At 44.9% G+C, this 17374-nt stretch overlaps 1 protein-coding gene across 3 annotated transcripts in view; it reads right to left on the minus strand.

Moving 5' to 3' along the window:
* The window catches only part of LOC128406225 (rho GTPase-activating protein 20-like), a 93680-nt gene extending 81144 nt beyond the window's left edge, over positions 1-12536 (minus strand). For 2 of the 3 annotated variants that reach the window (XM_053373388.1, XM_053373387.1), the window contains exon 1: positions 11544-12536. In XM_053373388.1, coding sequence (XP_053229363.1) covers positions 11544-11558 — 15 coding nt within the window. In that variant the 5' untranslated portion in view covers positions 11559-12536. Of the gene's footprint in view, positions 1-10598; positions 11234-11543 lie in introns of those variants that run through there. The other variant, XM_053373391.1, reaches the window with a different exon arrangement.
* Positions 12537-17374: the final 4838 nt, after the last annotated feature.

A 17374-nucleotide genomic window follows, 5' to 3' on the forward strand; every position in this document is an offset into this window, starting at 1 on the left:
ACTCTAACTGTTGTGTTATGGAAGTGCTGCTTTTTTACTGGTCTGCTGGCACGTGGTGATAAATTTCATTCACACCAGTGGGTGTGGTGTGGCACAACACTGCACTACATCACTGGGCAACACCCCCACCCCTATTTCTGCACATACTTGCTTCTGTTTCCCCATGATTCCCCCCCCCCCCCATGAAAGCAGCAGGAAAGGACTGCATGCCAGATTAGAGCCTGACATTTTATCACATTACCCTTCACCATTTTCTCGGTCAATGAGGTTGCAAATATCACCCCCCCCCAAGCAATTAATACAAAAATCAGTCCTAAACTTCCACTATATTCTGCTAGGTTTCCAGAATCATCAGGGATGGTGGGAGTTGAGAGTCAAACAACATTTGGCTCTAAAGTTTTACATACACTTTTTATTAAATTTCAGGTCTTTGTTGATCAGTCTGTTAATGACCCACCTTGCAATGTAGTTTGGTCTTGTAATATACCAAGCTCCTTCTTTTTCTTAAGCCATTAAGAAGTCATTCTGAAAATCCATGAGCAGAGGACACACTCAGGACCTTCTCCCTATCGAACTACTTACCAAAGTAACATGATAGGGAGAAGGCAAGATGCAGCCAGCAATCATAGGCTTGCACTGAAACTGACCAGTTGCAGCCTAGATGCAACAGGTAGTAGGAGAGAATGAATCATTTTGTGCTTTTTATATTGTAATCTTAGGTTATGAACCAGCCTGAGATCTATAGATAAAGGGTAGTATACAAATTTAAATAATTTGGAAATAAACATAAGTGAAATGGCATAGACTGCTGTGTGAATGCAGCCCATGTCACTCCATGGATATTCCGGGGGTTGGCAGGGAAACGGCAGCTGCAAGGCAGGGGAAAGTGGCCCAGGAGATATGGTGCTATTTAGTCAGGCATTCACATGGCATAGCTTCCGTAGTGTGCCACAGATGCGCCTCTTTACTCTTGGATACATGAGATATCTTTCATAGGGGCCCATCCTATTCTTCTGATTGCAAATAAAATAAATATTTGCCACCACCCACCAGCAACCATTTACCAAGAGGAAAGGAGTGCAGGGTGTTATTGTTACACAGCTTAGGCCCAAGCTATTTGAAATACGTTATTCCCTTATAGGAACCTGCCTGGGTTCCCTTCCCTCAGTCCTACCACCCTTACAGGCACACTTCATGGGGGCCCAGGACCTGAGAGACTTCTGGGTGATGGCTGCTCCCAGACAACTTTGGAACTCCCTCCCTAGAGAAGTTAGACTGGCTCCCTCCTTGCTGGCCTTCTGCTGGCAGGTGAAGTCCTTCTTTTGAGAACTGGCTGCTTTTAATGAAAGGGCTGTCACCATGCTGGTTTTATGGTAATTATCTGTATGCTTCTAATAAGATTGTGTATGTGTATATAGTTTTAATTCTATCAATGTTTACTTGCTTTTTGATTACAGTGGTACCTCAGGTTAAGTACTTAATTCATTCTGGAGGTCCGTACTTAACCTGAAACTGTTCTTAACCTGAAGCACCACTTTAGCTAATGGGAACTCCCGCTGCTGCCGCGCCACTGGAGCACGATTTCTGTTCTCATCCTGAAGCAAAGTTCTTAACCTGAAGCACTATTTCTGGGTTAGCGGAGTCTGTAACCTGAAGCGTATGTAACCCGAGGTACCACTGTATTGTTTCCCTCCTATTTTTAGTGGTTCTTGTTTTTATCTCTTAGTCACCCTGAACCCTGTCAGGGCAAAAGGTGGGGTCTAAATAAATGACTATGATAATGATAGTAATAACATTCGCCCCACCATGCTGAATTCCACACCTTTCTGAAAAATCACCAAAATGACCCCCCACCTGAGACTGGGCTGCAAAAATGAAGGAACAGAGATGGGGATTTTGTAACTACCCTAGTGTAAATCCTACTGAGTGGGGGGATGGGACGGGACGGGACGGGACGGACCTTTCATATCCGCACTGGTATGCAGGAATGGACTCGAAGGGAGCAATAATATTCAGAGCAAGGATCATAGAATTGTAGAGTTGGAAGGGACCCTGAGGATCATCTAGTCCAACCCTCTGCAATGCAGGAATATGCAGCTGTCCCATACAGAGATCGAACCTGCAACCTTGGTGTTATCAGCATCGTGCTCTAACCAACTGAGCTATCCAAGCTAACACCAAGCTATTTAGAAGTAGCTCCCCTTTCACACAAGGCTTAAACATTTCTGAATCTTCTCACTTTGGCACGACAAGAAAAGAAGGGAGGGCAGCCAACCTTGTGCTGTGGACAGACTGGGGGCATCTGGGGAAAGGAGAAAAGTCCAAATGGGCAGCACTGTGTATCCACTGACCAGTGTGGTTCCCAAACTTTTTCGGACCACTGTCCCCTGGTTCCCTGAAATCATCACCAGAGCCCCCTACCCTGTCAAAGCATTATTTAGAATAGGGCTTTGCATGACCCACTAAGGAGGATGCTAACACAGTAAAATTCAGAAGAGTAACAATTAATTGCTCCCTTACTCAAAAAATAAACCTATGTAAAAATAAGCATGTGCTCTGTAGCTTAGAAAAAATATAAATGGCAAAGAATATTGCATAAAAGTCTTTTTTACATATTCTTACTAACAAAAACAAGGGTGAAGCAAATTTGCAGCACAAAATATTAATATATAACGACTTACCAAATATGCAAAAACCTTCACCTGAATGGGGATGGAGTGTCCTAATCTGACACTCTGACCACTGCACCACTCTGGCTAGTAAGACTAAAGAAATAAATGCCTGCAGCTGGAAGAGCTGGAGAGTGACAGGGACAGTCACTGGGAAGGGAAATGTCTTTGCATGGTAGTGTATGGCAGTGGTCCCCAAAGTGGGTGGTACCGCCCCCTGGAGGACAGTGGGAGGACCTACGGGAGAGCTAAAAGTCAAGGGGGCAGCGGGGGGGGGGGAGTTGGAGATGAGCCCCTCTGAGAGCATTTATTGCTTATTTACAATATACCAAGTTGGATTCTGGCACAAAACACCTTCCTCACTTTGTATTAAGGTTTTGCTGCTCATATCAATTTCAAATCTATTTCCTTTGGTCACATTTGTTTGTATTGACGATTCTGAGTTGTTACAAGGTAGCCAATTATTGGTGAGCTATTGATTTTCTTATAAATTAGTTACCATACATCTGTGGTAGGTGACACTCCATCGCCATTCAGCTACAATGCTCACTGGGTGACCAGGGTTGTTGACATACAGTAGCTATGGACAGTTATGTATGCCACTTATTATTATTATTATTATTTAAAAAACCACACGTTTATTCAAAAGTTACACTTCAGCTTTGTCCACTGCCATAATCCTACAGAAAAATTACTCCAATCCTCAATCCCTCATCACTGTCATGTTGGCTCACCAAATACCCTCAATAGGGACCCAATTACTGATCTGGTATACTAGACATTTTTCAATCAATATATCACTTCCACAGACACCTGTGTAATGATTATGGCATTAAAATATCCCATTCCCAATAAAAGAGAAAAAGGGAGATCGAATTGTGTCAAAGGTATCTTTTGGGAGATGTCCTTGACTATTCACCAGTGATATGTGAGGCATTCTGATAGAGCAATGTTCCAGATGTTATTAACCCCAACCACTATTGGTATATTAGAGGTTTCCTTCCATATTGGGCAATAACTAGCCTAGCTTCAGGAAGGAAATTAATTCTTTAGATTTAAGGGTAGAATTTGGGGTCAAATCCAGTGATATGCCTGGCAAGTGCCGAATTAGAGGAGACATAGATTGTTTAGTGATTTTGGAGGTCAGATAAAAGGCTTTCCCCCAAAAGGCATGAACCACAGTACACTCCCACACAAAAATAGGAACTTCGTTCTCCACAACCTTGGGGGCTGGTCATGGCCTCTCAGTCTAACCCACCTCACAATATTGTTGTGGGGATTTAAAAGATGAGGAAGACCACGTATGCCACCTTGAGCTCCTCAGGGGAAAGGTGAGGGATTTTATAGCATCTAAAGTAGCATCAGGTAATGGGATAATTTCTCCTGCAAGTATACCTGTTGTTCCTCACCACCACCACCACCTGTACAGCATTCAGTTCTATAACATTAGCAGACAAAACAGCATCACAACAGTATAACAACAGTATAAAAAACAGCAGCCTTGGTTGACAGAAATTCACCTCACCATGAAATTCGGCCACCTCTACAAGTGGAGGGCAGCAGCTGGCGTAGGTCTACCTAAACTTTGGAGGGCTCATGCTTCAAGCATCAAGTAAGCTGGTCTGGAGCAACTGAGCACCTTCTTTGCCAGGCATTTCCTACCCAGTGGGTATAAGCTGTCCACTTACTCATCACTCCAGGAGAGGAAATGCATCACCCTGTGCTAATTTATATTTATACTACAAATGATTACTATAATTTAAACAGAAATGCATATATCCATCTCTGCTTAGTCTGTTGCCAAGGTCCTAACTGTTGGTGTACAACTTGCTCTTGCTTCTTAGGGTTTTCTGTTGTTAAACCGGACAGCTCATCAAATACAGTACTCTCTTCTGGGAATGTAGGACACATAGCCACCCTAAGTAGATGTCCCCTTGAAACATTTGAATGAAGAATAAAGTCATGGTCTTAACCATCCAGGTTAGCAAAAAACTCCCAACAGCTTTACACGAAATGCCTCTTTATGCTTTGCAATTTTCAGGTGTCTACTTAAACAGAAGAATGGAAGAAGAGCTCTTCTGGATCAGACAAGTGGCCCATCTAGTGTAGCATCCAGTGGCCAACCAGATGCCTGTGGGAAACCAGCAAGCAGCACCTGAACACAAGAGCCCACTCCCCTCCTGTAGTCTCCAGCAACTGGTATTCAGAAGAATTACTGCTTCTGACCAGAGCATAGCCAATGTAGCTACTGATAGTCTTAGACAGTTTTCAGAATGTGAACTGTCAGTGTGACTGACAGGTGCTTTAAAATATGCATATTGGACAGTTACACTCTTCCAGGAGTAGAGAACTGGCTGTGGGTTGGATATAAATCTGGGTTTATATTGTCCAGGGAATGTGTGAAATGGCCCTGAAATGTCAAGCCATGAATCAGTCTGTGATTATATTATTCAGTCTCGGTAAACCACAAACATATTTATGGAATTCTGCCTAATGGGTGTGCTGAGCAAATATTGTCTAACGGATAAGAGCCTGCTGGATTGGACCAATGGCCCATCTAGTCCAGCGTTCTGTTCTCACAGGGGCCTACCAGATACCCCAGTGGGATGCTCAAGGGCAACTTTTGCCCCTGTGATTTCCAGCAACTGGTATTCAGAAGCACTTCAAAGTGGTAGACCTGTCTGTTTTAGCATGTGCATGATATATGGCATGCACAAGAACAGCACACAGAGAACCATTGTATAAGCATGTACTCTGCGCACAGAGATGTGTTGGCTGCCGAGAGGAAAGTGTGTTGGACAGGTCTAGTGGTTACACACCGTCTAGCTAAGCACGGAAAGTTTATCCCGGTGCGGGGAAATACGTATGGTCGGAGGAAGCAGCTGCGGGTTCAGCAGATTCTGCGGTACGATCAAGTAAAAGAAAATAAGCCAGGATTCAAGAGCGGCTCATCAGGGGAAGCTGGCGGAGAAATGAGCACACGAGCAATAAATAGAAGGGAAGGGGAAGAAAAACAAATTGGAAAAAGTGAAACGTCCAGGAAGGAATGTGGGGACGAGCCGTTCCAGCCCGGACAGAGAGGTAACTTCTCTAGACACATGGAACAGCCAGCCCAGCTGTACCTCTTGACACAGACTCTCTGCACCTTCAGCCTCCTTTCACACCATTCAAGTACTTGCCTTGCTCCACTCCTGGGTGGGAGGACAGGCTCCCAAATCCTGCTCACTCTGCCCCTGTGGTGACAAGCTGGCTTTCTGCTGGGGAGTCATCCTGAGGAGGACCGGTGGTCAGCCAGGGCTGCTGCTGCTGCTGCTGTTGCTGCAGGCACATTCACCCACCATCAGCAGAAGGCTGGAGAAGCCCTGCCGTGGTCCAGACGGACTCTGTATATCCTTGGGCAAAGCTGCTGACGCGCTTGGACGTTCAGGCCCAGAGCTAGGGGCTGAGCGACTGGAGCAAGTTAGCATTGCCTGCCTGCTTTTCCTCATCAGCCAAGAGAGGAAAAGGGGGGGGGGGAGTTTGCACAAACCAAGTAGCTCCTCCTCGTGCTGCCTAAATATGGACATTTGCTCATATGCTGTGCTCCATCCTGGAAGCAGTAACTGCTAAGCAGCTGCCTTCACGGGATGAAGTGAGCATTAAGAGAGAGCTGGAAGGAGGCAGAAACAGTCACCCTAGCAGGACCATCCTTGTGATGAAGGCTTCCAGGCTCTGAAATGAACAATGTCAGGGAGATCCAGACTGGGGAGCAATGCCATATTTTTAGGAGGGTCAAGGAAGACCCAGGAGGTGCCAAGAAGGATTACGAAGGGTACTGAAGTCCCTGCACCATTTTGTGATGATTTGGCTTTTTTTTTTTTAAAGAAACCTTTTAAAATTACCGTGCTAGGCCCTGTCCTGCTTAAAAGCAGTATTGCTGGAACTCCCTGCCTATTGATATCCGGCAGGCACTTTGACTGTATTCTTTTTGGCACCTGTTGAAAACACTTTTTGTTTAGACAAGCCTACCCAGATGGGGTCCCTTTACCTTTGCCTTTTTACCCAGATGTTTAGAAAGCTGATGTGAGTTTCAACCTGTTTTCACTCTATTGTTATTTTAATTTTTGAATCATAGAATGGTAGAGTAGGAAGAGACCTTGAGGGTCATCTAGTCCAAATTTTCTCAACCTTTTTCGAGTTGTGGCCCCCTTCTGAACTTTTTTCCTTCCTGTGGCCCCCCCTTCCTACCTGTACAAAGGTAGTTATTAAGAAAGGTAGTTTTGTTTTTAAATGGAACATGCTTAACTTACAATTTTTATAATTTATAGAAAAGACAATTACGTAAAAACTTACACTTTTAAGTATTTCTCTACCTTGTTCTTGAGGACCAGAAACAAGCTTTTTTATATCCGGTTCTATCTCTGTTAGGGATAACCAAAGATCATCTCTGTCCATTGAGGTGATTCTGCATTAGGCCGAGCAAATCATTCATACTACTGAAACCTGATTCTACCAAATACGAAGTAGGAAATGCCATGAAAAACAATTTTGCTTCATCCCAAAGTGGGAGGGAGAAGGAAATGGAAGCAATGTTGCCGTAGGGGGGGTGTGGTGAATCCATCCACTTGGAACTATGGTCACTTCTCGGTTCACTCCACTTCTCTGTTTTCTATAGTGGTTAAGAACTCGGGTTAAGAACTTAATTTGTTCTGGAGGTCCGTTCTTAACCTGAAACTGTTCTTAACCTGAAGCACCACTTTAGCTAATGGGGCCTCCCGCTGCTGTTACTGAGCTTCTGTTCTCATCCTGAAGCAAAGTTCTTAACCCAAGGTACTATTTCTGGGTTAGCGGAGTCTGTAACCTGAAGCGTATGTAACCTGAAGTGTATGTAACCTGAAGCGTATGTAACCTGAGGTACCACTGTATTTGCTTTACTTCTCTGTTTATTTCTTTTTTCTTTTTTCTTTTCTTGGCCACGTCTCTGTTTTCTTCACTTCTCACTTCCCTCTATGGCCTCCTGGTCTCGTGCTGTGGCTCCCCAGTTACGCGATTTTCACCTGTGCCCCCTTGGAATATCCTGGGGGCTCCCAGGTGACCCCTCCCCACACCCCAGTTGAGAAACACTGATTTGGCCAACCCCCTGCAACGCACACCAGACCCTGCTTAGCTTTGCAAATGTGCTAGCAATTTTATTGCTGCACCACTAGGAGGAGGAAAGTATTGAAACTATTGTTGCTAATTCTCCTTATCGATTATTTTAGACAGCAGTCTTTAGACAGCTGTGAGGGCTTTCATTTTTTAAAACAACAACAACCAGGCAGTGTATAAATTTTACAACATAAATAAATAAAAAACCTTATCAGTTTGAAATTAAATTGGATCATGAGCATTGGATCAGGAGTCAAACTGCACCTCTGCCATGTGGCTTGAGGCTTGCCTTTTTCAGCCTCGGTTTCCCATCTGCAACATAATGATACTGACCTGCCTTACACGGTTGTTGTTACATGACATGTTTTGTTTATTCTAAATGACTATGTAAAACCTGAACAAGAAGTGGGGAAAACAGGCTATGCCCACAGAGCTGCTCTCTCACCACTACTAGCAAGCATTATAATTATTAGTTAGATGTTTGTGCCACCATTCCTTAATGAGTCCAGGGCAGAGTGCAAGGCCTTCGCTTCCTCATGAACTGCTGCCCTCATGTGGTGAGCCACATAAATGCAGCAGCTCAGTAAGGAATGGTCCAGATCTGGGCTTGACTGCCCACCCAGGTTAGCCATTGGCTTTCCCTGGGCCTTAAGGGGTTTAATAATAATAATAATAATATCTTTATTGTCATTGCCCCCTCTCAGGGACAACGAAATTAAAGGGCTTGCAGGTGATTTTTGCTTGAGTAATGAGGTCCAGCTGGGTTCCAAGGTGGCATGGGCTCCCTTGCTTGCTGAGCCTGACTCCTGGTTGTCCTTACTTATGTAATAAAATTGATACATTCTTTGATTAAGGGAATTGGGTATATTTAGCCTGGATATAAGGGACACAGGGTGGCGCTGTGGTCTAAACCACAGAGCCTAGGTCTTGCCGATCAGAAGGTCGGCGGTTCGAATCCCCCCGACGGGATGAGCTCCCGTTGCTCGGTCCCAGCGCCTGCCAACCTACCAGCTTGAAAGCACACCAGAGTGCAAGTAGATAAATAGGTACCGCTCCGGCGGGAGGGTAAATGTTGTTTCCGTGCGCTGCTCTGGTTTGCCAGAAGCGGCTTTGTTGTGCTGGCCACATGACCCAGAAGCTGTACACCGGCTCCCTTGGCCAGTAAAGCGAGATGAGCGCCGCAACCCCAGAGTTGGTCACGACTGGACCTAATGGTCAGGGGTCCCTTTACCCTTTACCTTTACCTAGCCTGGATATGAGGACACCGAGAGGAGATATGATAGCCATCTTCAAATATCTGAAGGGCTGTCACATGGAAGATAGAGCAAGCCTGTTTTCTCCTGCTCGGGAGGGTAGGACTCGAACCAATGGCTTCAAGTTACAAGAAAGGAGATTCCGACTAAACAGGAAGAACTTTTTGACAGTAAGAGCTGTTTGACAGTGGAACAGACTTCCTTGGAAGGTGGTGAACTCTCCTTCATTGGAGGTTTTTTAGCTGAGGTTGGAATGGCCACCTGTCATGGGTGCTGTAGTTAAGATTTCTGCACTGAAGGGGGTTAGACTAGACGACCCTCTGCAGAGTTGGAAGGGACACCCTAGGATCATCTAGTCCAACCCCCTGCAATCCAACCTTGGTTTAAAAACCTCCAACGAAGGAGAGTCCACCATCTTCCAAACTCACCGCCATTCCATTGTCAAACAGCTCTTGTCAGAAAGTTCTTCCTAATGTTTCCTGTAATTTGAATTGGTTTGGTTCTTTCTCTCACTGTGGGAGCTTATAAGGGCACAGAACCATGGGCGTAGCCAGGATTTGTGTTCTGGGGTGGTGGAGTGCAGGACACCCACTTGCCATCAACCCCTCTCTGGCTCTCTGGCAGATTCAGAATGAAATGCCTCAACAACAGTTGTTTTAAATTATTATTTTGCCCCCAAGTGCTCAGAAAAATCCTGTCAAAATTTTCAGTCATTTGAAAACTAGGAAGTTAAATAAAACAATTAGCACCAGGGAGTACCTTTCATGCAGTTAATGAGTATATTTTGCGAAATTACAAGGAACATGTATTTTGTATGTTACTTTTAAAAAACAACAAAACTAAAACAAGTTTTCTTGGATTTGCTGAAAACCTTTTCAGCACTTCTTTCTCAAATTCTTCCTTTTTTTCCAATGCAGTTTTTTCTGTGCATACTCAGTAACCAAAGCCCATTGAGATGCTCCCCTGTCATCGTTGTCACTAGCCATGTCTTTACTTTCTGCAAGGCACTGAATGACAGCTCTATGGTACAAGTGGTGCGCATGGCTGAGCACATGGGCATAGCCAACATTTATGTTTGGGGTGGGGGGTGCAGAACCTCAGTTAAGATTTTGTATTGATTTACTTGATGAGGGGGGAAAGCTGCCCCTCCCTGACTCCTTAGACATACCCATGGCTGAGCAAGAGAGATGAGCAGAGGCTTTTTGTGGTGGGGCAAAAGATTTCCACTTACTTTACTAGGTCTGCTATGTTCAGCCTTCTTAAATGCTCTTTGCTGAGTCTCTTCTCCTTCCACATGGTCTATCATAGTCCAGCTTTGGAGCTGAAGTTGGGGCAGCATTGAAAGCACTCGCTTAACTGAGGTTCTGCCCCCTCCCCCCCAGCAGAAACCTGCCCCACATAATGAAATCATGTATTTCTACCCATGATTTCTCCCCAAAACCCCTCTAACAAAAATTCTATGCCTGTGAGCATCTGCCCTGCCCCCCTGGCTACACCCATGAGTGGATCCTCAGAGTTTACAAGACTTATGGGCTCACCCTCCTCTCACCTAACTCCAAGCTGTTTGATGGGCAGGAATCACTACCTGGCAAAGGAGGATTCCCTTTTCCCACTGAAGCTGCTGGGATTTGGATAAAGCCTTGAAGATTGTCAAAAATCCCCCCAGGTTCAAGAGGTTTGCAAAGCCACAAGTGCTCGCTTTCCCCCATCCTTCCTGCCAACAGCCCCCCCCCGTCCACCCCCCTCCCCGCGGTTGCTTTCACCGCTGCACATTTCAGGCATTAGGAAAGCAACCTGGTCTTCATTAAAGGAACGAAGTCTCTCTCCTCCAGCAACTTCAGCCAAGTCGTTCCCTGACAGTATACTTTCCAGATAAACTCAAGATGTGAAAGCAGAATTGGATGGGGGCAGAGGAAAATAATAAATCTTACCACCGATAAAGAAGAAGCACGGGGGGGGGGGGGAGGCAGCAGGAAGACCAGAAAAACTAGCAAGTGTTATATGGAAGCAAAAAAGTTGGTTGTCCCAACTCCCTGCTTCTCTCCCTCCTGAAAAGAGTCTCCACATGTTCTCAGACTGGTTTAACCACCAGTCCCTCATCCCGGAGAACTTTGGGGACTGAAGCTCTGGGAACTGAGAGGAATAGCAGTCTCCTAAACTCTCAGAAACATTTATATACCACCCATCATCCTATTTAGGATTTCAGAGGCATGGACAGCTAATTGTATCCCATTAGAAGCACAATAATAAAACAAAAACCCTTAATACAAATAAAATTACAATATGCTAAATTTCCCTAAATGGGGTTGCCTTTGCCGACAGACCATTGTTTACAAAGTTCATTGTTTGCAAACAGTGGTGGGTTCAAACCCCCTCGGGGGAAGCAGATAATTAGGAGTGCAGTTCCTGAGTGGGAAATTCACAGCAATATTTCCTGATTTAAATCCCCTTTTCATACAGTGAGAGAAGAAGCAAGGTTTTAAGGTAGACATACCTTGAGGCGCAGCATTCTGGAGAGTGTGTTCCTATAGGAGTTGCTCTGTGAAGAATCTGCTTCCAGTTCTTTGGATCTGTCTGGCTCCCTCAGGGGGCTCTTTGGTGTATATCTGTAAGCAAAGAAAGCACACCTCTCAGTAATTTGGATATTAATCTTAATAATCTGGATTGCTGGTGTTCAAGGGTTTTTGCAAAATGCTGTCCTTGAAAAGATATCTCACAAACTAAAAGCACCTAAAGGGTAGAGCTTGAATGACACTCCCCCCCCCCCCAATATAGGGTATGGTTTTATTTTTTACACAAATACTGAGGCAAATGGTCACTCAGGGCTCATCCATACTTCTGCTTGTTCCATGCCTAGAAAGCGCAGTTCTGGCAGATTCCCCCTTGCCCTGTTCCTTTCCTAGGGAAAACCTGCTCTTTAACTTTAATCTTGAGTGCTAAAGGTTGGGTTTCCCCAGGGGAAAGTGATAGGATTTGTGCCACCAGTATATGCTAATGCCTTTCTCAAATTTAAGACTATATACAACCTTTATTCTCAATAACAATGGCACTTACAAGTGGATAATACTTTAATAAATATTTATTATTCCTAAAAGGGAATTGCTTTAAAGCTGCTCTAGATCCTTTTATTTTTGTCCTCCCAGGGTGAGAAGCTATACAGATTGAATTTTTAAATCTTTGTTTTCTTACATTTTGTTATGTTTGCACTTTTAAACAATTCAATATTTTTTAAAAAGAAAGAAAGAAAACACATACTGCAACTGGGGCTGCTTCCTAAAGCTTAGGCTTCAAATCTCAAACCGGGGTGATGAAAGTGTTGCAGGGGAACTTAATGGGCACCTTGGAACCTTAAGACATCACATCGGCAAAGACAGATGTGGGAACTGCTGAGCTAGGAATCCCAATGTTCTGGTGGGGTGTTAGGCAGCATCCCCCAGCCATATCTGGCACAGGTTTAATCCCTAGCACGGCACTGGCAGCTGCAAGTATCTCATGTAAGTATCTCATGCAAGTATCTCATCTTATGTAAATATGTGGGGCAGGGAGGAAGGAGGGAGACCGAGGATAAAGCATTCTCTTTAGTTGAGTGCAGAAGTGACATTCAAACCCAGGTCTTTGTGGCTCATTATGGCTCACAGTCTGATCCCCCCGATTCCACAAAGTATCTTTTTGTAGATCCTTTTTCTTTTCCCTGACCCATAAGATTGGACTCTGTTTTAAATTGTTTGAATTACCCCAAAAGTATGCTTTTATTGGTTTCAACATGCTTTCATACTTACTGTTTTGCTGATCTTCTGCTGTATTTCTGCTTTAATGATATTGTTTATTGCTTTTACCTTGTACACTGAAAAATCTAAGCAGTTTATAAAATCATTTAAAATAAAATACATGGCTGAAAGTTCACACTGAAGGATCAACACCTTACTAGACCCAACAGGCATATTTCAACTAAAGCATAACTTTTCAAAACCTAGAGATCCTAATAAATTTATCAGGGATAGGTAGGGGTGGGAATTCTCAGTGATAGCATTAGTTTTTAGTTTTTTTACAGTTATGTAGGTGAGACAGGCACAAGACAGGCACAAAAAAATTGGCAACTCAAGTAGACAAGAAGGAGCCAAATGTTTTCCCCCACTTACTGTGTCTCCAGCTGGTCCTGCCTTGATTTCTCCTCTGCTTCCTTCTCTTGATGGGTCTCTACCCTCCCTGCCTGCTTCCCTATAAGAACTATCTCTTTCCCCTCAGCCACTATTTACTTTTGTGACATCTGCCTGCCAACTTCTATGGGTTTCATCTATTCATTAATATCCTTATACACATCACATTTGTGCACACCCATTAGCCTCAACCACAGTCAAAACACACACACACACACACACACACAAGCATATACCAAGCAATATCTGTGAAGAAATTCAACAGACTTATTCCCTCATCTTTCTCCATCCATTCACAAATGTGCCCTGTCTCCAACCCACAAATACTCACCAGCTCCTAAAGACAAAACACCAGCCTCCTTCAGCCTTACAGAATGGGAATTCCACCAGCTTCCACCCATCAACACCTGCCAACTTTCACAAGGTCCACAGCTAGACACCAACCTGCTACTGACACTGGGTATCAGCCCCCTTCAAGCTGCGGTCCCTCTCAGCAAGTGAACTTGCCTTATTATGGCTCCACAGCATCCCACTGCCAGATAATCATCTCTGTCCATCTGGAAATTCACCTCCTGCAGGTGGAATAAAGCTGGGCAATGTTGCATGTCACAGCTGCTGCCCTCTGTGTTCTGTTGAGGGAACAAGAATAGGCCCACCTTTATAGCCACTTATATATCCGCCATGTACTTTTGTGATGTCACAGGTACTCTGTAGCCAATGGCAACAGCTGGAGATGCATCACCATAGTCTCCTCAGACCCCACAATTGTGGGTGCCCATCAGCCGGGATTTGTTTGTGTCCTTGTTCATTATTTTAAAAATATTTATAGACTCCCCTTCATCGGTATTGGTAACCAGGGATGGCCATGCCATAAAACTGCTGCAGGGGACCTTTTCCACCTGTAGAGGACCCCCTCGCCCTTCTAAGGACTGAATGGAGGGGGGAGAGTTAGAAGCAGAAGGGAGAAACTGGATGTCTCTCCAATTATTGAGAACAGTCAGCATGCAAAGACACGAAAAGAAGCTAAACAGAGGAGATGGCTAAAATACTAGTTGCACATCGAAACAAAGCAAACAACCTTAAAAGAACACGTCTCCCGAGCACTCTTTCATCCAAAGCAGGTAAACAGGATCGTATTGCCCCTAGAACAACCAGCAGTCTGAGGGAACGGAGTAAAGGCTCCTTGCAGCTGTGGGCTGGAGAGCTAATAATGCCTCCCTCCTGCCTCCCTGCTCGTCTTTTTGTCTTGTGAGGGAGCAAATGTACAATGAGGGTGTCCTTCCTTTTTTATTTGGATTTTTGAATTTATATTTCTTTTATAATGCATACAGAAGGAAACAAAAGTCCAGTGACGTACATGTTATGTACATAATTTCAACACAGATAAAATCTGAAGAGAGAAAAAGAAAAAAAGCCAGGGAACCAAATAGAAATCCAATTATTTATTATTCAGAGGAAAGAGGTTGTAATGGAAGGGCGATGAGGGAAAGAAAGAAACTTATAAGACTGTTGAGATAATGAATACTCTATTGGATCAACCAGAGTATATACGTGGTATAATTCAGAGCTGCAATCTCACACCACTTGTAGAGTTGGGGTGGCAGGTAACTACCGTATTTTTCGCTCCATAAGATGCACCAGACCATAAGACGCACCTAGTTTTTGGAGGAGGAAATCAAGAAAAAAAAATATCTGAATCTCAGAAGCCAGAACAGCAAGAGGGATTGCTGCGCAGTGAAAGCAGCAATTCCTCTTGCTGTTCTGGCTTCTGGGATAGCTGCGCAGCCTGCATTCGCTCCATAAGACGCACACACATTTCCCCTTACTTTTTAGGAGGGGAAAAATGAATCTTATAGAGCAAAAATATATTTAGGTACTTGCCCCCCCCCCCAATTCCTCTATAACCAAGCTTTGGCCTTTAACTATTTGTGGATTTTTTAAAGAAGTGGGCAGGATGTTTTAAATGTATTCCCCCCCCCCCCGTTGGGGCTCACAAACTCTTCCACTTGTTACACATCTAGAAAGCACAGGTCTGAGTGGTTTCCCCCTGCCCCACTCCTTTCCAATGGAAAATTCATTCTTTAGTGATAGATAAAAAAATTGGCAATCTAGGGAAAGAAAACCTAAATTGCCATTTGCTCTAATTGAGCACTAAAGAGTGGTTTTTCCAGTTGTGAAGCAGTTGAACAAGAGGAAGTGTGGGTAAGTTCTTGGTTTTAATGTACACATGGGCTTATCCACAGTTGTTGTTTTTTTCAACCAAGCAGTGCATAAATTTGATGAAATAAATCCTGCAGTAAGGAAATTAGGGGCATCTGGTAAATGCCTTTAGGCCCATCTTCCCAGAGCATCCATAGATTCCCCATAACTGATTTTGAAATTTGGGCATCTCTTCAACAGTCACACCCTCTTAGTCCTTGTAATGATGAGCAGGTCAGAGGAGCGGAACTAGAAACAGCTTTATTAATGAACTGAGTACAACAAGCCTTCCCTTTATTTTCTGCCTCACTTTGTCCTGCCTCCTGTTTCTTTGACTGCCTATGCCCAGAGCCGTAGCTAGGTGATCTTGCACCCCTGGCAGAACCGTCCAGATTGCGCCCCCTAGCCACGGACAAATTAGCGATTCTTTCTGCCTCTCCTCCAACCCCCCCCCCCCCGCTACCCGTTCAATTTACCCTCTATTTAAAACCTTTTCTTATGAGGCAATAATCAGTATTTTTATTTATGGACATATTTTAAGCCGATTTTGTACCCCCCTTGCCTGCGCCCCTGGCGGTGGGCCACCTCACCACCCCCTAGCTATGGCCCAGCCTATGCCTACTGTTGTATGCTCAGCTATGGACAAAAATACATGCTATCTTTTGAGGGTCTTCTTTTTCATCCATTCTTGTACCTTGCATGGTGAAGTCCTGCTTAAACCTTTCCATGGTTATGCTGCCTTGCCACCGAGGGCTTGTCCACACTTCCACTAGGAAGTGCCTAGGAAGTACAACTCTGAGCTGTTCCCTGCTTGTCCCATGCTTTCTAGGTATTGCCTTTGCCCAACCAATTTCCCCCAGGAAACCTTTGCTTTGGTGCTAAATTGGTGATTGCCATTTGTTCCAATTTAGCACCAAAGAGAGGGTTTCCTGGGGGAAAGCAGCATGGCAAATAGGAATGTGAATGAGCCCTGAGTTTCAACTCCCCCAGGGCCATGGGCCATTCCATCTTTCACAGTCGTCTCACCTTGCTTCCCTTGTTGACTCCATTTCTGGTGCATTGTTTGATGAGCAGGTCAGAGGAATTGAATCAGACATAATTTTAATTTCTGTCTCTCTGTCTCGCAACGCAGCACAGCTCTTTTCTATGCTTCTCCTCTTCTTCACTGCCTCACGCCTCGCTCGCCCCCCCCCCCCACTCGGGCACACAGAGCCCTCAGCAGAAGAGCGCCGTGGACTCTTCTGCTGTGGGCAGCTCTGCGCGAGTTCAGGGCGAGCATTGATCAAGGAAGCGAGCCAGAAGAAGCTCTCTGGCTCGCGCCTTGGTTTAAATAGCCCCCTCCCCCCACCAGCGGATTGGCTGGCTGGAACTTTGACGTGTCCAGGACCTCCAGTGCTGCTCACTGCCATGGCGTCCACCATGTTGCCTCGCCAGAAGTCCCCAGGCATAAATCTGGGGACATTAATTAAAAACCGGGGACATTCCGGGGACAGATTTTGCCCGGGGACAGATTGGTGAATCCAGGGACTGTCCCTGGGAACTGGGGATGTCTGGTAGCCCTATGTTAAGAACATCTGAAGAGTCTGATGAAACAGGCCAACGATGGCACATCTAGTCCTGCATCCTGTTCTCACTGTGGCCAACAAGATGCATGTGGGAAACAGGCAAGCAGAGCCTGGGTACAAGAGCAACTCTGTCCTCCTGTGGCAACTGTCATAATGGACGGCCTGATGAGGCTGTCAGCCCAGTGCACGGCAGCTGTGCAAAAGGGCATATTCTGCTCATCCAAATTAAACCATCAAAGTCGTCACCAACAGAAGTGGAATTTTTGTTGATCCTGTCATCCATGAGGCTTGTGCCATGTATGCAAGACCTCAGCTTGACTACACAAGTGGTAAGAACCATTTAAGAAGGAACCCAACGGCTGGCTATTTGAGTCAAAAACTCCAGATGGGGTACAAGGAAGGAT

Source organism: Podarcis raffonei, chromosome Z (assembly GCF_027172205.1).
Source record: "Podarcis raffonei isolate rPodRaf1 chromosome Z, rPodRaf1.pri, whole genome shotgun sequence".
Classification (NCBI taxonomy): Eukaryota; Metazoa; Chordata; class Lepidosauria; order Squamata; family Lacertidae; genus Podarcis; species Podarcis raffonei.